The 23,979-nt window shown below is 39.4% G+C and overlaps 1 protein-coding gene and 1 long non-coding RNA gene across 4 annotated transcripts in view; one reads left to right on the forward strand and one right to left on the reverse strand.

Annotated features, from left to right (window-relative positions):
• TAF1A (TATA-box binding protein associated factor, RNA polymerase I subunit A) overlaps positions 1-8,647 on the reverse strand; it is a 30,994-nt gene extending 22,347 nt beyond the window's left edge. Inside the window, exons 1-3 of one of the 3 annotated variants that reach the window (XM_047840876.1) lie at positions 8,557-8,647; positions 7,048-7,180; positions 2,010-2,179 (exon numbers count right to left, since the gene is read on the reverse strand). In XM_047840876.1, the coding sequence (XP_047696832.1) occupies positions 2,010-2,179; positions 7,048-7,168 (291 nt within the window). In that variant the 5' untranslated portion in view covers positions 7,169-7,180; positions 8,557-8,647. Of the gene's footprint in view, positions 1-2,009; positions 2,180-7,047; positions 7,181-8,556 lie in introns of those variants that run through there. The other 2 variants (XM_047840877.1, XM_047840879.1) reach the window with 2 other exon arrangements.
• A 116-nt stretch (positions 8,648-8,763) lies between these two features.
• Positions 8,764-23,181, forward strand: LOC125155829 (uncharacterized). Its single transcript, XR_007148369.1, has 2 exons — positions 8,764-8,897; positions 22,885-23,181. It is a non-coding gene; the product is annotated as an uncharacterized LOC125155829 (long non-coding RNA).
• The last annotated feature ends 798 nt before the right edge of the window (positions 23,182-23,979 follow it).

Genomic DNA, 23,979 nt, shown 5'->3' on the forward strand with positions numbered 1-23,979 from the left:
TAAAATGGTGCAGGTACTTTGGAAAACAGTCTGGTAGTTCCTCAAGAGGCCAAACACAGTTACTGTATGACCCAGCACTCTGTTCCTTGGTACATACCCAAGAGAGATTTCCACAAGCATCCCTAACAAAAACGTGAATGTTCATAGCAGCATTACTCATAATAACTAAAAAGTGCAAATAACGCCCATGTCTAACAACAGACGAAGGGACACACAGAACAGGATGGAATGTCACCTTCTAATACAAAGGAAAGAAGTACTAATAAAAACTGCAACAAGAATAAATGTGAAAACACATTCAGTGAAAGAAGTCATGCACAAAGACCTTATATCATAAAATCCACTTCTCTGAAATGTCCGGAAACGGAAAGTAGATGAGTAGTTGCCAGCGGCTGGGGAGTGGGGGAAGGAGGGACGGGGCAGAGAGTGACTGTGAGTGTATTCTTTTGCGGGGGTGGGGGGGGGGAGGAAAACGTTCAAAATTTAGATTGTGGTAATGGCTGCATATCTCTGCAAATATATGAAAAAACATTGAATTGTACCATTTAAATGTGGGAACTGTATGGTGGTTTATTTATAAGACTATTTTTTAAAAAGGATAACCCTGGTCGTTCGCTATGCTGAAAAGAGACAAGGGGGTGCCGGAGGGCAAGCAGTCATCTACGGGAGATGACAGTGGTTTGGGTTGACGTGCAGTCACGCAGCTGGCGAGAAGTATTCAGACCGAATTCTGAAGGAGAGCCAATAGGATGTGGGGTATGAAAGAAAGGGAACTTCAGAGTCGGGCCCCAGCGATTAGATACTTAAAAAACCATCATCTGAGATGAGGAAAATTAGGTTTGATGGTGAAGATCAGAAGGTCCACTTTAGGTACGCTGGTGTGATACGACTGTTAGACACCCGAGCGCTGATGCGGAACAGACAGCCGGACAGAGGAACGTGGGCTTGGAGAGATGTCAGGGCCGCAGATACACAACTGGGAATCGTCCGGCATACAGACCAGATTTAAGGCCATTTAAGAAGAGGACTAAGGACTGAGTTCTGGGGAACTCCCAAGTCAAAAGACCAGGGAGCAGACGAGCAATCACAGGAGGCTGAGGAAGGCCTGTGAGGCAAGAGAGAAAAGTGAGAAACAGTGTCCTGGAAGCCAGATGAAGAAAGCTTATCACAACACAGGAGGCAGCGATCTACTGTCTTTAATACTGCTGACAGGTCAAGTTACTTGAGCGCTGAGAACTGGGCACCAGATTTAGCAACCTGGAGATCACTGCTGACCCTGATAAAGCAACTTGGTAGAAACGGTGATGCTGGTGGACAGAGGGGCCTAACTGGAGAAGGTTTGGAGAGAACAAGTATGCACAACCTTTCAAGGAGTTTGGCTGAAAGCGGAAGTGGAAAAACGGCACACATCTGTGGAGAAAATAGGGGTCAAGAGATGATTTTAAAACGCAAGAAACAACACGTTGGTATGATGATAGGAAACATCCTATGGAGAGGGAAAAATAACAACACATGGAAAGGAGGGAGAATTACTAGAAGGAAGGAAGGAATAGTGGGGAATCTGAGAATTCAGAGTTCAAAATATTTTTAGTTTCCTTCAAAATCCTAATAAGTAGCCCTTCCTGGGTGGCTCAGTAGGTTAAACGTCCGACTTCGGCTCGGGTCATGATCTCACGGTTCGTGAGTTTGACCCGAGTTGGGCTTTGCACTGACAGTGCGGAGCCTGCTTGGGATTCTCTCTCTGCCCCTTCTCTCTCTCTCTCTCTCTCTCTCTCTCTCTCTCTCTCAAAATAAATAAATAAACTTAAAAGATAAAATAAAATCCTAACAAGTAAAAAGATGTGCAAGAAAAAACGTCCCAGTATAAATTCTCCACCCAAAACCACTTTCAGTAGCTTTCAGAAAAATCAATTTGCGATCCTTGCAAAAGCTATTCTGGGTGGCGCTCAAGGGGCAGAAACTCTCTCGGGTAGCTGTAATCTCCTCCCACAGGCTCACACTTCACTTACCTCGGGTGCAGCCTGCCTCTTGTGGCTGTCTGAATCTTCCAGGATCTGGAAGTAACTGTGCATGTACCCTGCAGCTTGTGGCCACTGGTGCTTCAGCAAAGCTTCTTGGATACGATTCAAACAAGCACTGGTTGTCTGAGCAAAATCCTTCTCCTTTTTTCCTCCAGTTTCTACAGATTAAAAAGAAGTCTTTACCCACGGTGATCCCAATTCAAGTTTTAAAAAAGTCCTTTCTGATAAGCAGAAATTTTAACAGGCAGGACAGTAATTATTACTCAACCCAGCCCGGCCCTAATATCAAAGCTAGCTTCCCTTGAAACAAACTCTCGCACGCTATTTTTACTAGTCTCAGCAAATGGAAAAGAAAAACCTGACTTGATGTTCATGGGCTACCGGGGTACCAGAGCTTCCAGATCAGATCCAATCATCCTTTCATTTTGCACCAAACAATCTGGGCCCCAAAAGCAAGTCCCAAGTATTTAGAATGGGTAAAAATCATTAGGGTTATCCTAGACAAGCATGTCCTGTATTAACTACCAGTATTCTGAAAACTCTAAGAGGTGGGCTTTCATTATTCAAGGACCGAGTTCCAGTAACTCAATGACATTAAACACCAATGAGATTTAACAGCTGAAGACATTAGCGTTTATATCTCTAAAGGATCAACAATCCTCACCTTAAGAACATCTGGGCTTAGTTACAACTGTGTTTTAATGTTTATTTTGGAGAGAGAGAGAGAAAGAGAGAGGGAGAGAGAGGGAGAGAGAGAGCGAGCTAGCACACGCACGTGTGAGTGGGGCAGAGGCAGACAGAGAGAGATACAGAATCCCAAGCAGGCTCCAGGCTCCCAGCTGTCAGCATAGAACCCAATGCAGCGCTCAAACCCACAAACCGTGAGATCACGACCTGAGCTGAAGTCAGAGCTTAATCGACTGAGCCACCCAGGCACCCCACAACCCCGTTTTAGGAGTAACGGGTGGCATACTGACACCTCCTCTTTCCTTCCCACACCACCACAGGACCCCGCTAGGTCAGTGGTCCTCCCGTGGGGTACCCTGACCCCCGGGAATACAGAGAGACTTACAGGTACTGGGCAAAGACAGTTTCAGAGCAATTGACTTGCAGATCTTCAACTTCCTCACATACTCACTCGTGCCTAAAATTAATCTCCTAGAGAACCATGCTACAGTCAAGGCTTTACAATCAAAATCAATATATATTACCTGAAGGTGAAAACGTAGGTGTAACTATTGGGACACTGACTGACTCTAACAAACCCTTTGGCAAGTCAGGTGATTTCCAAGTCTTTGCTTATCAAAAGCGTGGAAGGACTTAAGAATTCTTTATAACAGATCACTATGCAATTTTGTCATGAGTAATTCAAGAATTCAAAGACCTGATACATTGCTACAATTACACTCTATCCAATGCCATCTACTTACTCATGTAACTAAGGTTTCTCAGGATTACATCAATGAAAACAAAATAGAACCAAAGCTAAATCTTTTCTCATTCCAGAAATACATGCCACTCTTTCACGGATATATCAAATCATTGGGAAAAAGTGATAACCTTATTTATTTTATTGAAATAAAGAAGTCATGGGGCACCTGGGTGGCTCAGTCGGTTGAGCGTCCGACTTCAGCTCGGGTCATGATCTCGCAGACTGTGAGTTCGAGCCCCGCATCGGGCTGTGTGCTGACAGCTCAGAGCCTGGAGCCTGCTTCGGACCCTGTGTCTCCCTCTCTCTCTGCCCCTCCCCCACTCATGCTCTGTCTCTCTCTCTTTTTCTCTCTGTGAAAAATAAATAAACATTTAAAAAAAAAAAAAAAAAAGAGGGGCGCCTGGGTGGCTCAGTCGGTTGAGCGTCCGACTTCGCTCAGGTCATGATCTCACGGTCCGTGAGTTCGAGCCCCGCATCAGGCTCTGTGCTGACAGCTCAGAGCCTGGAGCCTGCTTCAGATTCTGTGTCTCCCTCTCTCTCTGGCCCTCCCCCCGTTCATGCTCTGTCTCTCTCTGTCTCAAAAATAAATAAATGTTAAAAAAAAAAATTTAAAAAAAAAAGAAAGAAGTCATAAAAATTTACTTTTAATTAAATTTTAACACAACTTTTTAAGTTTTTTTTTTAATGTTTATTTAGTTTTGAGAGAGAGACAGAGACAGCGCATGAGCGGGGGAGGAGCAGAGAGAAAGGAAGACACAGAATCCAAAGCAGGCTCCAGGCTCTGAGCTGTCAGCACAGAACCCAATGCGGGCCTCGAACCCACAAACCGTGAGATCATGACCTGAGCCGAAATAGGATGCTTAACCAACTGAGCCATCCAGGTGCCCCTAAATTTTAACACAACTTTTAATACTTATGTTGTTAGCATCAGTTTTGTAAAACCATAAATTATGATGTCTCACTCCAGACAAAATCTCAGTACCTAAAGTCCTATAGGATATTAACAAAAAATAATTAAATGTAGATACACAGTTTTATTGTAAAAACAAAAGTATGAAAAGAAAACAAACAGTATAAAATCTTCATCAATTAAAATCTTTTTCAGGGTGCCAGGGTGGCTCAGTTGGTGGAGTGTCTGACTTTGGTTCAGGCCGTGATCTCACAGTTCCTGAGTTCAAACCCCACGTCAGGCTTGCTGCTGTCAGTGCACAGCCCAGAGGGGATCCCCTGTCCCCCTCTCTCTGCCCCTCCCTAGCTTGTGCTTTCTCAAAAATAAACATTAAAAAAATTTTTTTTCATAAATATTTTTAAATGGATGGTGAAAGGCATCACATTCCTATGCTGCTTAGATTCCACTGGATATATTTGTAAAAGTAGTAAACTTAATTTCATTTAAAAATGCCAAAATATGTTGGAAATTAGATCTTTTGCAACTATTCAGCTTACAATAAACACAATTTTTAGATGACACCTTAAAACCATGCAAGGCAGTACATAATTGAAAAGAAAATAAAAGGGTACTCAAACAAAACAGGTTTCAACACAACGGCTCTACACTAGGGTTTCTCAAACTTTTTAAAAATACTTACAAATCTCGTGGAGATCCTACTGCTTGCTATTCAGTGTGGTCCTGGAAACAAAAGCCTTAGCATCACCAGGGAACTTAACAGAATGCCCGACCCAGCTCTCTGAATAAGAAGCTGCATTTAGCAAGATCCAAGCAGCAGCTGGTCCGGGAAACTGACAAAACACCTCTTCCCTAAAACCTCATTTATTTACCTAAAGGAGGACCGACTTCAGGCCAACCCCTCAAGTTTTCACTACTCAGCCTGGAAGTCGGGACTTTAGACTACTGTCCTTAAATTCTTGGAAAATTCCCCTTCTGTCTTGCAATTCAGCCTAGTTACCTCAGGAATACCTCTCATTTCATTCTCTTACGAGCAAAAGATCATCCTATTTGTTGCTGATATACTTTCAAAAATAACTGCCTAGGAAAAGAAATTCTGACATGAAATGAGCTACAATAGAGAACCAGCACCATCAGCCTATCTCTACTGCCCTTGAAAGAATCTGGAAACTTGTCGGTCAACAAATATTTTTTGAGCACTATTTTGTGCCAAGTACTACTCCAGGTACTCGACACAGTTTTTTTGTTTGTTTTCTAAAATTGGGGCTCGAACCTACAACCCTGAGAGCAAGAGTTGCACACTTCACCAACAGACAGCCAGGTGTCGCGTAACGTATAGTTTTAATTCAGATTGGCCTCTGCCTTCAAAGTTTTTATTCTAAAGGGCATACCCTTCAGAACGCCAATAGATATTTACTAGAATAAAAAAATTAATAATTGCTGGGCAATTTTGTTTTCCTAGTATGGTTATTTATCACTACAATGTCAATATTACCTGAAACTATTGTTCACTGCAGGCATAAAGTATTTTGGGTTTAACAGGCTATTCATAACTTCTAAAACATTTCTAAGCATGTAAATTCTGGTGTTAAACCTATCTGCTTTCAGATTGACTCCAGTTCTCTATAGAACCCTGATGACAAAAACTTGCCCAAGTATATCTTAACCAGCAGGAACTTGAGATTACTAGTTCCCTATCAGGCGGGGAAGTAGCATTCACTCTTAAGTACCAACCATTCAATGCTAGCTTAAACCATGTATGGTCATTAGCAAAATTAAAATGAGAAGAGAGGAAAGAAACTATTATTTTTCCAACATTCACTATATATGAGGCTCTGCACTAAGCACTTTACATATAATACCTCATTAATAAAATTATATTTCGGTTATCAGAAGTATAAGCTTTGAGATCAGATAGACCTGGTTTAACTCCTGATACCAACATCTGGAGTTTAACTTCTTCAAGATTCATTTCCCTCAACTCTAAAACGCCCAGCAAATGGATTTACTGAGGATTAATTTACTGAGATAACTGAGATAATATTAAAACTGAAAGATAAAGAAACGGGAGCAAATTCTAGGAGCCAAAGAATCTCAGTCAAGGGGAAAGATGGCTAGTCTACGAGAGATGTTTTGAGGGTACTAAGTGCCAGTTCTCATATATTCCCAGAAGTACACCATCCAACAGGTCAATAATATACACATAACTGCTTCTTTTATATATTCTTACAGGGAATATACTCCACAGAAACATTCGCTTATATTTATAGAGAGAAAAGTTCTTTTTTTGGAACCTATTATAGACCAATCATATTAGGAATAATTTCAATGCAAAACAACAGAAATTTCTTAAAAACACTTCCTACATATGTACTCCTCACTGTCAGTGACCATATATTATTCATCTATGTATCCCAATATTTAGCCAATGCCAGGCTTCTAAGTGACTAATAAGCATTACTGGGGGGGAAAAAGGAATCTACCATAATACAGATTATCTGTTATGTTATTAGTTCAAAGGAAAACTAGGAAAGGGATCTCTGTTTTAAATGATCATTTTGCTTACGGCCTCAAAACCCGAATAGAGGCACATCTTGCAACTGAACTTACTTATTAATTTTGTGTCCATGCTGAATCTTACCATCTCCTTGCATTAAAGTTAAATGGCTAGATGTTATTTTACTTACCCACAGTGTCTATATGCTTTTGGAGCCAAGGAAAATACATTCCTGTACCAGACAATACACATGATTCCTCCTGGTCATCCTCTGTCTTGGACCTTATCAATTCTTCACTGAAATCACTCATACCTGTTCCAAACTGAGAATATCAGTTACCATCTGTACATCTCATTTCCCGGCCTTCTTAGTTATATAAAAAAAACTGCTACCTTTTTATCTAATAAATAATATTTGATCAGCAAAATTCATTCTACCAGGTAGCTCCTGAGTTTTATTTATTAACTTATTTATTTTTTGAGCAGGCTCTACACCCAATGTGGGGCTTGAATTCACGACCCTGAGGTCAAGGCCTTAGCTGAAATCAAAGAGTTGGACACTCAACCGACTGAGCCACCCTGGCACCCCCCAGGTAGCTCCTATAAAGTAAGAAATAAATTTAATTATGTCAACAACAGCCCAAATAAATGATCCATTCAAAAAAAAAATTTTAATCTTTACTACTATATTACAAGAACATACAAAGATAGATAAGATACTGCTTCTAATTTCAAAAAAAAAAAACCCACAAAAACAAAAAACACCCAACTCAAGTCTAGAGGAAGATATAGCAAAATGACACATAATAATAAAACGATGCAAATACATAACAGTATTAGTAATTACCATATATTGATCCTTCTCTATATACCAAGCATATAAACTATCTCCCTTAATCCTTATAAAAATCCTGAGAGGACTATTATTTTATTTCATTTTCATGTTGGAAAAAAAACTGAGGGGCGTAATGAAATTATATAAACTGACCCAACATCATAAAAAGGTGAGGACAATACTCTAGAACTAGAGCATCAAACTACTTGTCACAGAGTCTTGGGTCTGCATGGAGGACGGGGTCAGAAGACTGAACTGATGGAGGGAAACGAATCTAGAAAGACGGCCATATGCCAAGCGAAGAATGGACTTAATCCTCAAGATGCTCAGGGCTCCTGTCCCCCATTCCCCACATCCAATCGATTCTTTGGTCCAGCTGATACTAACGGCTGGAATTTCTCCAATTTTCCCTCTTGTCCGCAATCCTACACCACTACCCCAGTTCAGGACAGGACATCTTCAGACTGTGTCCTGATCACCGAATTAGCTTTCCAACTTGTTACCCCACCTCAAATCCTGCTACTCCAACATTACGGCCAGAGTACATCTTTTAAAATAAAATTCTGTGGTTTAGGCGCCTGGGACTGACATAACATCGAAATTTGCATCCGACGCACACGTACTTTAACGAGCCCTTACAGAAGCAGCTCTCCCAATTTCTCCAAATTCTAAAAAACTAAGTTGTTGCCATGCAGTTGCCACGGTACCCACAGCTTCTCCGCCCCTTTCGCCTTGTGCTCAGAAATAAAGGTTTCAGAACATCAGGAGAAAGTAGCAGCAGAACATGGGTTAGTCCTAGCACAGCCCTTCAGGTTCTACTTTGAATGCTTGCCATGACTGATGGACAAAAGAGGCGACACTTACCCGCCTGAAGCCGACTCTTCCCCGCAGCACTAAACGCAGCCTGGCTGCTACTCGTGAACTGCACGAGCGAACCCCCACCGGAAGCGGAGCTAGAGCCTGCTTCGTGTGAGCATGCGCAAACTCCGCCGCGCTCTCAGATGGCACGCAGACGCGGCTCCGCCCCTAACTCCTCCTTCTGTGGCGGAGGCGTCTCCCTCCGCCGCTCAACCCCGGAAGTGTCCGCGCGCAGCTGTCCTCCCACCGAGTTGGCTTTTCGTTTGTGTCTTACTCTGTTCCAGTTGGAAAATGGGAGACTTTAAGTGCAACTGGAGAGTGGGACGAGGGGATGGTGGCTGGTTGAGGTGAGCAATCGAAAAAGCAGAATGCAACATTACCAGAGTAATTCACTGTACTATAATCTTTAAATTAATTAAATTTTTTCTTGGCCCAAGGGCGCACTGCGCAAACCTCAGAGGCGTGGTTAGTGGTCCTGGCCAAGATAAATGTGCATAACCTCTTAATTGCTCCCTTGACATCATTTTCTTCTCTTCTTTTAAAGTTTTATCTTTGAATTTAAGTCATTTGGCACCCTCTCCCAAATTTGAGCAAAGAATATCATTTTCCCTCTCGGCTGAGAGGACTCTGGGGACCCATCTGGGGGCCACTTTTCATGAGGAGCATTGACAAACTTACATGAAAGAGGGACAAAAAGTAAGATGATTAAATGTAAATGAGGGAAAGTTGAGGAGTTCTGGGTAAGATGACCCTGGAGAGGCAGAGACCCATGGGAACACAGTATGTATCTCCACCAACTGGGAAGGTTGGTCTGTGAAAGAAGGTCAGACCATTTTTTCAAAGCTTCAGAGAACAGAACTAGGACTAGGGAGGAAAAGTTACAAGGAGTTAGCTTTAAAGTCATTACATCCATTTTGTTCATACTTAAGAGTGCACAAATAATGGCATAGGAATCTGAGTTTTCTGTACCCTGAAAGCAAATCATCTGAGCAGAATCAATGTTGTAGAATTGATGAAAGGGTGTAGTAAGGGTTTCTATAGGAATTCCTTAAAATGGCAGAAATACTTGATTCTGAATTTTCCTCATAAGCACCGTGCAGTAGCTATGATTTTGCAAGAAAAGTTCCAGGGGCGCCTGGCTGCCTCAGCTGGTAGAGCATGCAACTCTTGATCTCGGGGTGGTGAGCTTAAGCCCCACATTGGGCATACAGATTACTTAAAAAGAAAGAAAAGCTCCTACTGCTGCTTCTTGTGCTGTAACTCTTTGCAGTGCTCTGCCTCTGCAGCAAGGCTGACCTAAATGATGATGTGGTCCAGCAAAGCACCCAAACAAAATAACACAGCCATAATCTTCTAGTCTCGAGGCTTGGTCCGGCTACAGTTCTTCCTTTGCCATGAAGTTGTTGACCTGAAAAGTAAAACGGCTTATTATTTTACCAGCAAAATGTGTTTATTGAGGACTAGCAGAGGAATTGGAATTTGGGACAAGGAAGCTATAGCAAAAGCCTTAGGCAAGTCCAAAGAACATAGGAAAGGACCACTCTTCTATAGAGGATAGGGGGGAGTTGGGGGGAGCTGTTATAAACAACAAGTCCATTGCAGTAAACTGGGACTTTGAAGTATAGTGGCTTCTCATTGGCTGAGTTGTGACAGTTTGTCACTGGCTGGGCTGTTGCTGGGCAAAGGGAAAATCCTCCTTTCTCCTACTGGGATAGTGAAGTAGGTTTCTTCCTATTGGGAATGCAAAGTAGTCTGGTCCTATTGGATCTGCAAAGGGTTGCAATGAGTGGTGGGGTCTGAGAGCTACCCTTTCTGGCCTCCTGGCTCCACCTTAAAAGAAATTTCCTTTAATGAGTTCTGCAAGGTTTAATTTCACCCAAATTCATGCTCTCACAAAGATGGAGAAGAAATTTATTGTTTACCTTTATATTCTCATACAGTTTTAGGTAACTGTAGATAAAAGGAAGTTAAGAATGAATCTTTATATACTCTACCTAACCCTTCCCTTTCCCAGAGTACAGTTCTGGTATAAAATGTGTTGGTGAAGGACGTAAAATAAAAGTGACTGTACTATATCTCACCCAATAACGTAAACAAGATTAAAAAAAAGAAATAACATGGTAAAAATTCAAACATAAAATAAAACAAAGCACACAGAAGGTTTTCTAAACTCAATCTAGAAAGAAACATATTCTAAGGAACAGAAAGATGTCCTTACAGTTGCCTTACAGGGCTAAAGAGAATTTAATTTGATAATAACTTTTTATTTTTTTTATTTTTTTAATTTATTTATTGTCAAGTTGGCTAACATACCGTGTAGTCTTGGCCTCAGGAGTAGATTCCCGTCATTCATCACTTACGTGCAACACCCAGTGCTCATCCCAACAAGTGCCCTCCTTATTGCCCATCACCCATTTTTTTTGTTTATTTATTCATTTTGAGAGAGAGAGAGAGAGAGAGAGAGAAAGAATGTGAGTGGGGGAGGGGCAGTGAGAGAAAGGGAGAGAATCCCGAGCAGACTCCACACTGTCAGTACACAGTCTGATGTGGGGCTCAAACTCACAAATTGTGAGATCGTGACCTGAGCTGAAATCAAGAGTCAGGTGACTGACTGAGCCACCCAGGCACCGCTGATAATAACATTTTTTTAAATTATATTTTAATTTACATCCAAGTTTTTCAGCATATAGTACAACAATGATTCCAGGAGTAGATTCCTTAATGCCCCTTACCCATTTAGCCCATCCCCCTCCCACAACCCCTCCAGCAACCCTGTGTTTTTTCTCCATATTTAAGAGTCTCTTATGTTTTGTCCCCCTCCCTGTTTTTATATTATTTTTGCTTCCCTTCCCTAATGTTCATCTGTTATGTATCTTGAAGTCCTCAGATGAGTGAAGTCATATGATTTTTGTCTTTCTCTGACTAATTTCACTTAGCATAATACCCTCTAGTTCCATCTACGTAGTTGCAAATGGCAAGATTTCATTCTTTTTGATTGCCAAGTAATACTCCATTGTGTGTGTGTGTGTGTGTGTGTGTGTGTGTGTGTGTGTGTGTGTGTGTATACCACATCTTCTTTATCCATTCATCCATCAATGGACATTTGGGCTCTTTCCATACTTTGGCTATTGTTAATAGTGCTGCTATAAACATTGGGGTGCATGTGCCCCTTCGAAACAGCATACCTATATCCCTTGGATAAATACCTACTAGTGCAGTTGCTGGGTCATAGAGTAGTTCTATTTTTAATTTTTTGAGGAGCCTCCATACTGTTTTCCAGAGTGGTTGCACCAGTTTCCATTCCCAGTGAATAACATTTTTAAATGTTTACTTATTTTGAGAGATAGCATGCATGCACACATGAGCCAGGGGAGGGGCAGAGAGAGAGGTAGAGAAAGGATCCCAAACAGGGTCTGCATTGCCATCGCAGAGCCCGACTTAGGGCTCAAATCTACAAACCTTGAGACCATGACCCAAGCCAACATCAAGAGTCAGACGCCCAACCAAGTGAGTCACCCAGGCACCCCAAAGTCAGGCTTTAGATAACCAAACAGTTGGAGACACATCATCATAGTCTACACTGTATCATAGCTGATAATATTAACAAGATAAAAAAGGAATGTGGCAAAAATGAAAGCAAAAAACAAAGACAGCTTACATAATGATATAGAGAAAAATATTCTCTAACTACAAACTCCTAAAATACATGGACTAGGATCCCATCCCAGGCTCAGAATTGAGAAAAAAAATTATATCCTCAAAGGCACAGCTTCATATTTTGCCCATTTGATGCCCTGAGCCACTCATTAAGAAGTTCAGGCAATCTTGGGGCATGTTGGTGGCTTAGTCAGTTGAGCATCCAACTGTGGCTCAGGTCATGATCTTACAGTTCATAAGTTCAAACCCCACCTTGGGCTTTGTGCTGATAGCACGGAATCTGCTTCAGATTCTCTGTCACCCTCTTTCTGCCCCTCCCCCACTCACGCTCTCTCTCAAAAATAAATAAACATTTAAAAAAATTTAAAAACAAAAATGTTCAGGCAATCTTGCTGGAAAGAAAGACCACAGGAAGAAAAAGTTTCTGAAAGATGAAACACCACGCGGAGAGAAGCCACATGAAGCCACCAGTCTGCATCTTATCCAAACATATGAGGAAGGCCTTCCCAGACCTTGTGACCCAGATCTGCCAACAGCTGAGTTCAACTGTACAAGTGAGTCTAGTTAACAACACATGAAAGAGAGGTGAGTTGTTCTCACTGAACTCTGTGAAAATTCCTGACTCACAAAATGTGAGCAATAAAATGGTTGTTGTTTTAAGCCACTACATTCTGGAGTACTTTGTTATGCAGCAATAGATACCTAAAACACTGATATTGATCATTTGCATCTTCCATTTCTTTTTCTTCATCTGTCTAGTTAGAGATTACCAAATTATTTATGCTGTGATCAGAAAACAAACTTTGTCAGATATCAATATTATAAAAATTGCTGAGACTTATTTTGTACCCCCCAAATGTGGTCTATCTTGGTAAATGTTCCATGGGCAGTGAAAAAGAATGTGTTCTACAGTTGTGGAGCACTGAATTCTATCAATGTCAATGGGGTTAAGGCAGTTGATAGTTTTGTTCAGATCTTCTATATCATTATTGACTTTTCATATAGTTTCACTATTTAATTACCAAGATAGGAGAGTTAAAATTTCTTACAATGGATTTGTGTATTTCTTTTGTCCTTTAGTATGGTCAGTTTTTCCTTTACATATTTTTATTTTTATTTTTTTATATGAAATTTATTGTCAAATTGGTTTCCATACAATACCCAGTGCTCATCCCAACAGGTGCCCTCCTCAATACCCATCACCCACCCTCTCCTTCCTCCCACCGCCCATCAACCCTCAGTTTATTCTCAGTTTTTAAGAGTCTCTTATGGTTTGGCTCCCTCCCTCTCTAACTTTTTTTTTTTCCTTCTCCTCCCCCATGGTCTTCTGTTAAGTTTCTCAGGATCCACATAAGAGTGAAAACATATGGTATCTGTCTTTCTCTGTATGACTTATTTCACTTAGCATAACACTCTCCAGTTCCATCCATGTTGCAACAAAAGGCCATATTTCATTCTTTCTCATTGCCAAGTAGTATTCCATTGTCCTTTACAAAGTTTTGTTATTTTGAGCATATTAACTGTGTTGGTTCTTGTGTCTTCCTGATGAAATAATCATTTTATCATTATGAAAAATCCTCTTTGTCTCTGATAACACCTCTTAAAGTGAAATTTCTCTTATATTAATATAGTCACTGAAGCTTTCTCAGCTTACTGTCTGTGTTCTATATCTATCTTTCTACTTTTAACCATGGTTTTTTAAATGTGCTTCCCTTGTAGACAATAATTAGTTGGATCTTCCTATTTTTAATTCAATCTGACAACCTCTACCTCTACCTATTAATTGGTGTGTTTATCCATTTATATTAATTATAATTATTTTATTGAAATTAAGTCTGTCATTTTGATATTTGTTTCTAATTTGTTCCATTAGTTTTGTGTTCCTCTGTTCTTCACTTACTGCCAGTTTTTGGATTAATCAAATGTTTTAGTATTCCACTTGAATTCCTCTGTTGGCTTTCAACTGTATCTTTTTGTTTTATTGTTTTAGCAATGTTTTTAGGAATTATGGTATGCATTCTTAAGTTATCAATATTCCTAGAGTTAAAATTGTGATACTTCACATAAAATAAAAGAGCCTTTCACCACCACCTGCAAATCCTTTATGCTTCATTGTGTTGTATGTTACATCTACATTCATTATAGTTTTTGCTTTAAATGGTCATATGTCCTTTAAAAAATTAAGAAATGTGTATGGTGTCTTTTATATTTATCTGTTTACTATTTTCAGTGCTTTCATTCCTTCTAATAATCTTCAAATAGCTGCCAGAAATTCTTTCCATTACCACCCACATATGCATGTTGCTTCTCCCAATAAGATGTACAGTCTAGAGGCGCCTGGGTGGCTCAGTTAGTTAACCATCTGACTTCAGCTCAGGTCATGATCTCATGGTTCATGAGTTGGAGCCTCGCATCAGGCTCTGTGCTGACATCTCAGAGCCTGGAGCCTGCTTCAGATTCTGTGTCTTCCTCTCTCTCTGCCCTTGCCCTGCTCATGCTCTCTCTCAAAAATAAATAAACATAAAAAAAAAAAAAAAGACGTAGAGTCTATTTCTCCTTCCCTTGAATCTGGGTGTGTCTTTGACTTGCTTTGATGAACAAAATATGCCAAAGACTGATGCCATGCCAGTTCTAGATATAAACCTTAAGAAGGTTTGCATCTTCTACTTTTATCTTCTAGAAATCCAGCCAGCATGTAAATAGGTTTGGTCTAGATTATTGAATAATAAAAAAAAAAAAAAAAAAAAAAACCATTTGGAAAGAGAGAGGCCTATCCCAGCCGTTTCAGCTACCACATCTGAGTCACCAAACATGTGAATGAAGCTATTTTGGAAGTTTTAACCCTGGCTGACTTCCCAGCTGAATGCAGCCACATTGGTGAAGTAGGCCAATAACACCCAAATCTGAAGAACCACCCAGTTAAATCTAGCTAAGGCACAGAATAAGAAGAAATAATAAATGACAATCATTTTAAACCACTAAATTCATTACACAGTAAAGGAAATTAAAACATTATAGATATCAATTTTCATCAGGTAAGTCATTGTCTTTAATCCTGAAGAAATTTTTTAACATTGTTTGTGGTATAGGTCTATTGGTGTTGAATTTTCTGTTTTCATTTACCTGAAAATGTCTATTGTGTCTTCTGTTTTAAAGGATACTTTTTCTGGATATGGAATTCTGAATTGGCAATTTTTGTCTTCCCGTTCTTTAAGCCCTTCTGTTGTCTTTTTTAAGTTTATTTATTTAGAGAGCAAGTGAGAAATCGTGGGGAAGGGGCAGAGAGAAAGAGAGAAAGAAAATCCCAAGCAGGCTCCATGATCAGCTCAGCACCTAATGTGGGGCTCAATCTCACAACGGAGAGATCATGACCTGAACTGATATCAAGAGTTGGATGCTTAATCAACTGAGTCACCCAGGTGCCCCTCTATTTATTTTAAAGTAAACTCTACCCCCAATGTGGGGTTCGAACTTATTACAACCCCAAGATCAAGAGTTGCATGCTCTACCAACTGAGCAGCCAAGTGCCCTATCTTTTGATCTCTTGTTTCTGATGAGAACCAGCTATCATTTTTACCATTTTCACTCATGTGTAATGTATCACTTTTCTCTGGCTGCCTTCAAGACTTTTTCTTCCCCGTTTGGTTTGACTATAATGTGTCTAAGTATGGGTTTTGTTTTGTTTTGTAAATACTCTACTTGTTATCCACTGAATTTCCTATATGTGTAAGGTTTTTTCCCCACTAAATTTGGGTTATTTTCAGCCATTATTGCCTCAAATATTTTTTTTCATGCAGTTTTCTCTCTGCTCTCTTTCTGGGATTCCAGTTGTATGCATGTAAGTTCTTTTGATGTTGATACATTACTGAATCTTTGTTCATTTTTTTCTTTCTGATTTTTAAAGCAGATATTTCTACTGATCTATTTTCAAATTAACTCTTTGTTGTTTTTTCAGTGTTCAATCTGCTGATAAGCCCATTGAGTGAATTATTCTATTTTAATTACTGTACTTCTTAGTTCTTGGAGTTTTTCTTAAAAAAAAAAAAGTTTCACTTATATGCTGACATCCCTTATCTCCTCATTCATTACAATGATGTCTTCATTTAAGTCCTTGAAAATATTTATGAATGTTACTTAATTTTTTTCCTAATCCCCAAATCCAGGTCATCTCACAGAAATTTTTTATAGACTACTTTTCTCTTATGGTTCACATTTTCCTAAATCTTTGTATGTTTGATAATAATTGTATGTTAGATAATACATTATAGGGAGTCTGGCCAATCCTGTCTTCCTTTAAAGAATATTACATCTATGTATCATGCAAATTAATCATTGATTGGTCCTTTTGGTTATGTTAGCTTTGGTCTTATTATTTTCATCATGTGTTTATTTTGGTTTTATACTTGGCCCTAGCATATCCTTCTTACTTCTTTTTTTTTTTTTTTTTTTTGGCATGGTTCTTTCTCTTAAGGCTTGATTCTGGATTCTCAATTATGTGCCTAAAGTATTAGAGAAGTTGCTGCTCTTGGGCTGGGCTGCAAATCCAATGTCTCAGCACTACGTGACTTTTAGGATCGCTCTTCAGCCTTCCTCTTGCAACAGGCAAACTTGCCTGGCACATTTGTGTCCCTCCACCCCCACATATGTGCACACATGCACACACACATACACACCGACACTACAGCAGCTCAGGTATTCTAACCCACAAAATTCCAGCCACTTTAATAACTTTGACCCCTGATAATTTTCTCCTCATCTCAGGAAAGCCACTACTTTACTTGAACTTCACCTCCCTAATTATGGGGCTTACCCTGTGTGCTTTGTTCTCAAGTATGACAGTCATATGCTGCTTGTTTATCAGTGCATGAAGATTGTTCTAAGATTGTTAGAACAATCTAAGATGAAGATTGTTTTACGTAGTTTGTCTAGTTTTATGCTTTTTTGTGGCAGAAAGACAAGTGCAGTACCTGTTACTCTATTACAGTTCAAAGTAGAAGTACTATATTCCTTTTATCCTTGTCCGTCATAGTGATAGAGACATTCACTCACGTCAAACTGCTTAGAAACTTTCGAATATCTCACAGATTCAACAAATATTTCATTGTCCATGGAGTCCAAAATCAACTTAAAAAGTACATTTAAAAATAGGTCTCTGAAGGGGCGCCTGGGTGGCTCAGTCAGTTGAGTGTCCAACTTCAGCTCAGGTCATGATCTCATGGTTCGTGAGTTCAAGCCCCACATCGGGCTCTGTGCTGACAGCTCAGAGCCTGGAGCCTGTTTCAGATTCTGTGTCTCCCTCTCTCTCTGCCCCTCCCCAACTCATTCTCATTCTCTCTCTCTTTCAAAAATAATAAACACTAAAAAAATTAAAACAAAATAGGTCTCTGAAAAATGAACTGGCCAAAATTTGCAAGGTAACCATACTGAACTAATCATAATTTTTACTCATAGCTTTATGAGTATAACATCTATAATCAGCAACAATAATAAAACTTAATGGATAGACTTATAAAATGTTCTACAATCCAATAGACAGCCTTTTATGATACTTTCATATGTTAGATGATAGCTGTGAAATTATTACACAATATTAATGAACAACTCAACTCATGGACTCACAGTTTTCAATAATGTTGAAAAACTGTATCAATATCTGTAGTCCCAAAATTTGATCCACCTCAAAATTCTCTAGAAAAGACATTTCTTTTTTTTTTTTTTTAACGTTTATTTATTTTTGAGACAGGGAGAGACAGAGCATGAACGGGGGAGGGTCAGAGAGAGGGAGACACAGAATCTGAAACAGGCTCCAGGCTCTGAGCTGTCAGCACAGAGCCCGATGCGGGGCTCGAACTCACGGACCGCGAGATCATGACCTGAGCTGAAGTCGGCCGCTTAACTGACTGAGCCACCCACACGCCCCTAGAAAAGACATTTCTTAAATCTGGGCACAATGAACTTCACCAGGATTCTCCACCTCTGACATGACACATGAAGCTTTCTAGTCCTAAATGCACACTTTACAAGGAGGAGACATTGGTCCCAGAAACTCACAGTTCCTTGATCTTATTTCATAAACCCATTCTAGCCATAAGAAAGAAAAATTATTTGTGCATATTTTCTCTTGACTTCTAACTTATAATCTACAGCAGCGGTCAGCAACTTTTTCTGTAAAAAGATAATGAATATTTTAGACTTTTCAGTTGATACAGTTTCTGTCACCACTATTCCACTCTCCTGTTGCAGCACAAAAGCAGCCACAGATAAATGTAAATGAATGAGAATGTCTGTGTTCTGAATAAAACCTTATTCACAAAAGCAGGTGGCAGACTGGATTTGGCCTGTGGGCCACAGTTTGCCAACAGTTGTACCAGAGTACTAATTCATGTTTAGTCTCACAAAAGAGGTTTGGTTGGGATGTATATATATATACACACATACAATTTTAATTTTTTAAGTTTATTATTTATTTTGAGAGTAAGAGACAGAGTGTGAGAAGGGAAGGGGCAGAGAGAAAAATCCCAAGCAGGCTCCACACTGTCAGCACAGAGCCCAACATGGGGCTCAATTCCACCAAGCGTGAGATCATGACCTGAGCTGAAATCAAGAGTTAGGCGTGTAACTAACTGAGCCACCCAGGTGTCCCACACATATAATTTTAAAAATACATATCCACCCTAGTGATGATTGTTGCATCCAAACAGAGATCTACTAAAACATAATTACTGATATCATCATACGTCTCAGTCCTTATGATAGTCACTGACTGTATATTGCTTCACTTGAATCCTCTAACAAACAGTTAGTAGATGTTAACGCTAAGAAGTAATTTTATGTTCCATTGTGGAGAAACCTAATTATATTAGGGTAAATGAGATCAGCCATCATGAAAATGATACGTATTAATCATAATTACTATCCTTATAATTCCACATACTGCATCTCTACCTATATTCCCCTACATTTTAATAAAGAAATGTGTTCTTTCATTAAGAAAAAAAAACCCTCTACATTCATTCCAAATAATTCAAAATGTGACTATTAACAGTACAATTTATCCAGATCTAAATTTAAGAGAAGACAGTGTGGAAGAGGGAACAAATGTGAGAAAGTGGAAGTAGAACAATATATGACCATTCTTGGAGGAAGAAAAATACAAATTCAGAAGTGTGAGATATCTAGTAAGGTGGTTTTAACTTTAATGACAAAAACAAACCAAAAAACCTGTAAAGCAAAATCATTGGAATGTACAGGGACTCTTTTTTTTTTTTAGGTTGATATTATAATCTTTTTCTTTTAGCTGATAAGAGAAACCACAAAACACGGGATATAGAATATTTACAAATATGAGCGTATTTTTTAAAGATTGTATTTTTAAGTAATTTCTATACCCAACATGGGGCTCAAACTCACAACCTCAAGGTCAAGAGTTGTATGTTTCACCTACCGAGCCAGCTAGGTGCTCCAAACATGGGTGCTTTTTACCCATCAGATTTTAACAAAAGTCTCAAGCAGTGTATCCCAAGTAGGAGGGTGGTACCATTCTTACAAAGGGGAATTTGGGAATGCATGGGGGCAATTTTATTCCGTTGCCGTGATGAAGATGATACTAACATTTCATGGCCAGGGCCAGAGTTGTTGTATACCCTGCAACTGGATGGACTGTCCCACCCAAAATGCCAATACACCTCTAGCAAGAAACATTTGCCTAGACAAGTATCATGCTGTGTTCCCTTACCTGCAATTGTGTTTTTCTACAATTTAGCCTAAAGTGATAAGGGCTCTTGTGCAGTATCATTGTGTTATTACCCCTAAAAATGCCATTCTTGGTTTCTTTATGTTGGCCAACAATGATTAACTTGTTTTAAATAATTATAAGAAATAAATAATAAAAGCATGACTAGTGTAGGAACTTAATGATGGCCATAGCTCATGCTTTTTACTAAAGATTTCAGATTCCTCCGAAGAGGCAATGAAATTTTTAGATATTCCAACAAAAATCTCAACCTCTAATTGCAAACAAACAAAATTATTGGGGGGTTTGAAATAACTACCACTGTTCTTTCTCTTTCTGCAGAAATTCCAAAAGAGCTTAGCTAAAAATATTTTATATCCTGTAACAGATTTTTAAGGTTTGCTTTTCTTTAAGTGTGTGCAGATAATGTATAAATATATGGTATGGATCTGGTGTTAATTTTTAATCCCTGCTTTCTAGAGCTGTGCTCTTTTTAAATGTACCTACTCTGGGGGCGCCTGGGTGGCGCAGTCGGTTAAGGGTCCGACTTCAGCCAGGTCACGATCTCGCGGTCCGTGAGTTCGAGCCCCGCGTCGGGCTCTGGGCTGATGGCTCAGAGCCTGGAGCCTGTTTCCGATTCTGTGTCTCCCTCTCTCTCTGCCCCTCCCCCATTCATGCTCTGTCTCTCTCCCAAAAATAAATAAACGTTGAAAAAATAAATAAATAAATAAATAAATAAATAAATAAATAAATAAATGTACCTACTCTGAATTGAGATGTGCCATAAGTATAAAATATACACCAGACTTCAAAGGTTTCATATGAAGTGAAAAATGTAAAATGTCTGGGGCACCTGGGTGGCTCAGTTGGTTAAACTTCCAACTCTTGATTTCTACCCAGGTCATGATCTCACCATCATGAGATCAAGCCCCATGTCAGGCTCCACGCTTAGCATGTGGAGCCTGCTTAGGATTCTCGCTCTCCCTCTTCCTTTGCCCCTCTGCTCCTTGCACACACATACACACACTCTCTCTCAAAATAAACAAATAAATAAATGTAAAATATCTCATTAATAATTTTTATATTGATTACACATTAAAACGATAATATTTTGGGTATACTGGTTTAAATAAAATGTATTATTAAAACGTATTTCATCTGTTTTGCTTTGCCTTTCTAATGTGACTTGTACAAATTTTAAATTATATCTGTAGCTGGCATCATATTGCTATTAGACAACATATTCTAGAGAATTCACAAGAAACAAGGGAACTATCAGATTATGTTTAGATTTTCTACTTAATCATTCTGGTTTAATATCATCCTTTCCTCCTCTTATATATTCCATTCCATTTCATATTCCATGTAGATTTAAATGGAATGAGCTTTCATACCTGCAGGGAACTCCTACACTTTCTGTATGCAATTGTTCGGTGTTCACACTTGAATAGTCTTCATAATGGTATTCGTGTTCCTGTTCCTAACTTTGTACTGCATGTATTCATTAAAATGCTGAAGATTCAGGAGATTTGCTTTGTCCTGAGGTGTTATCTGTAACAGGTCTGCTGTGACTGCATGTTACCCTGAAGAATAGATTTTCTCCCTCTCAGTTTTTAAAGTCTCCTCCAGGAGGCGCTTTTGAACTGCCAAGCACACCTTGTGGGGGATGTTACCTGCCCTCCTGATTTTTAATAAGGGAAGTTTCTAGGGAAGGTAGTATCAAAAAAGGTCTCCTTTGTGACAGTCACTGATTTACTGAGAATCTTAACCATCCCTGATTAACCATCCCTGTTGGCTAAGAGCCAGATATATTGCTGTTTAATTACTTAAACAACATAATCAGCCTGTTAATATATTATCTCATTTGCTTCTTAAAGAAACACTTGGTTTTAACAGTAGCCCCAATTTTATTGATGAAGAATCTAAGACTCAGAAAAATTGATGGCTTGCCTAGAGTCATGCGATTGGACTTCTCATACCTAGTTTAGTACTTCTGATTACATTATTCGCCTCTGCTGTTGTCTTCAGTAAGGAAGTAATTCATATCTGAAAACTGTAAATGGAGGAAGCCAAACAGTCTACACTGTGGATATTGGGTTGTATAGGCCCCACCCTGGAATCTGTTCTGCATTTGTTTCAAAGCATCAAATATTTGACTTCTGTGAAAATAGTGCCAAGGTAAATTAGGTGGAACCGGACACAGGAACTTATATGTCTGTATATTAGTGGCAATTTCAGATGTTTGAGTTTCTCTCTTTGTGCAATAGAAATTGGGATAATATTTGTCAGGACTAGACAAATAGCACATGCTGATAGGTATTCTTGCCTTGTATATGACTCACTCTCAGTACAACATACCCTTTGACATGACTCTGACATGGCTTTTGATTGTGGCGAAGAATTTAACCCTATTGGCCATGCCCAGCACAGAACTCCACTCCAAAGTGGAATTTGCTTTAATTCCACTTCAGTCATATGATCACTTAAAGTCTGATAGCTTTCTGCTTTTTACTCTATTAAGTCTAAGTTTTGTGCTTGATTTTCAAGGACTTGTGTAATCTGACCTACTCTGGCCACCAAATTTATCTCCCACTACTCTTCACTAGGATCATTTCACTCTGGTAACATTAGATCCCCTTACTGTCCTTTAAACATTCTGCCTCTTTTCTCTTATGTTGCTTTCTTCACTTGCCTTTTCCTTTCTTTTTAAAATCTAAATCCCACCTATTCACCAAGACCTAAGTCAAGTTCCACCACTATCATTTATTCTCCTCCTTCATTGAACTCTTTAGTGCTTAGAATTTGTACCTGTTTTGAATGTGAAACTGTGTTTTCATGTTAGCACTTACTGTGTGGCAGGGTTGTGTCTGCCTCCCATCCCCCCCCCCAACTTGTTACAAAGAGAGATGATTATTATTAACAAGAGAGATTTGTTTATCTTTTAGGAGTTTCCACTCTGAAGAATATAATAGGATCCAGAGTCCTCCCCCACCCTTGAGAATTAGAGCCAAGGTTGGGCCTCCTTCGGCACAGCCATAACAGGTGGACCCATCTCCTAGACACTGGCTACAAAGGATGACACTGGACACAAAAGAAGTCAGAACTCTGGGAAGAGAGAAGATCTCAGGATGCCTAGCAAGAAATGATACTGTGCAGGCTGATCTGACTGAGTAAAACAAAAATGTATTTGTTGCTTTTCTGACTTGCTGTTTTATAAATAATTGCAGGGTTTTCATGTTTAACTAAGACCTTTACTAGGATTTACCTGGTTTATAGATCTTCAGTTACCTTTAAGGATAACAGTATTTTATCTCTCTCGGTGAATTATTACAAATTATTTTTCTCGGTATAATTTTTTGATAACTCTGTTGAGATATAAATGTTATTTTTTTTTTTTTAATTTTAGAGAGAGCGTGAGCAGAAGGAGAGAGAGAGAATCTTAAGCAGGCTCCACATTCAGCACAGAGCCCAACACAGGTCTCAATCCCACGACCCTGGCATGGTGACCTGAACTGAAATCAAGAGTCAGACACTCAACTGACTAAGCCACCCAGGCTCTCTGAGCTATAAATGCTATTTAAAAATAAATAAATAAATGAATGAATGAATGAATGAATGAATACTATTTAAGTATTTAAATTATAGGGGGCGCCTGGGTGGCGCAGTCGGTTAAGCGTCCGACTTCAGCCAGGTCACAATCTCACGGTCCGTGAGTTCAAGCACCGCATCAGGCTCTGGGCTGATGGCTCAAAGCCTGGAGCCTGTTTCCGATTCTGTGTCTCCCTCTCTCTCTGCCCCTCCCCCGTTCATGCTCTGTCTCTCTCTGTCCCAAAAATAAATAAACGTTGAAAAAAATTAAAAAAAAAAATAAATTATACAATTTTCTAAGATCTGACATAGGCATACACACCTAAGACCATCACACACCCCCAGGTTTCTTTGTGTTCCTTGCCTCCCTGTCCTGTTACCAAGCAACAACTGTCATTATAGATTAGTTTGAATTTTCTAGAATTTTATATAAATAGAATTATAAGTATATA

Source organism: Prionailurus viverrinus, chromosome F1 (assembly GCF_022837055.1).
Source record: "Prionailurus viverrinus isolate Anna chromosome F1, UM_Priviv_1.0, whole genome shotgun sequence".
In the NCBI taxonomy this organism is placed as follows: domain Eukaryota; kingdom Metazoa; phylum Chordata; class Mammalia; order Carnivora; family Felidae; genus Prionailurus; species Prionailurus viverrinus.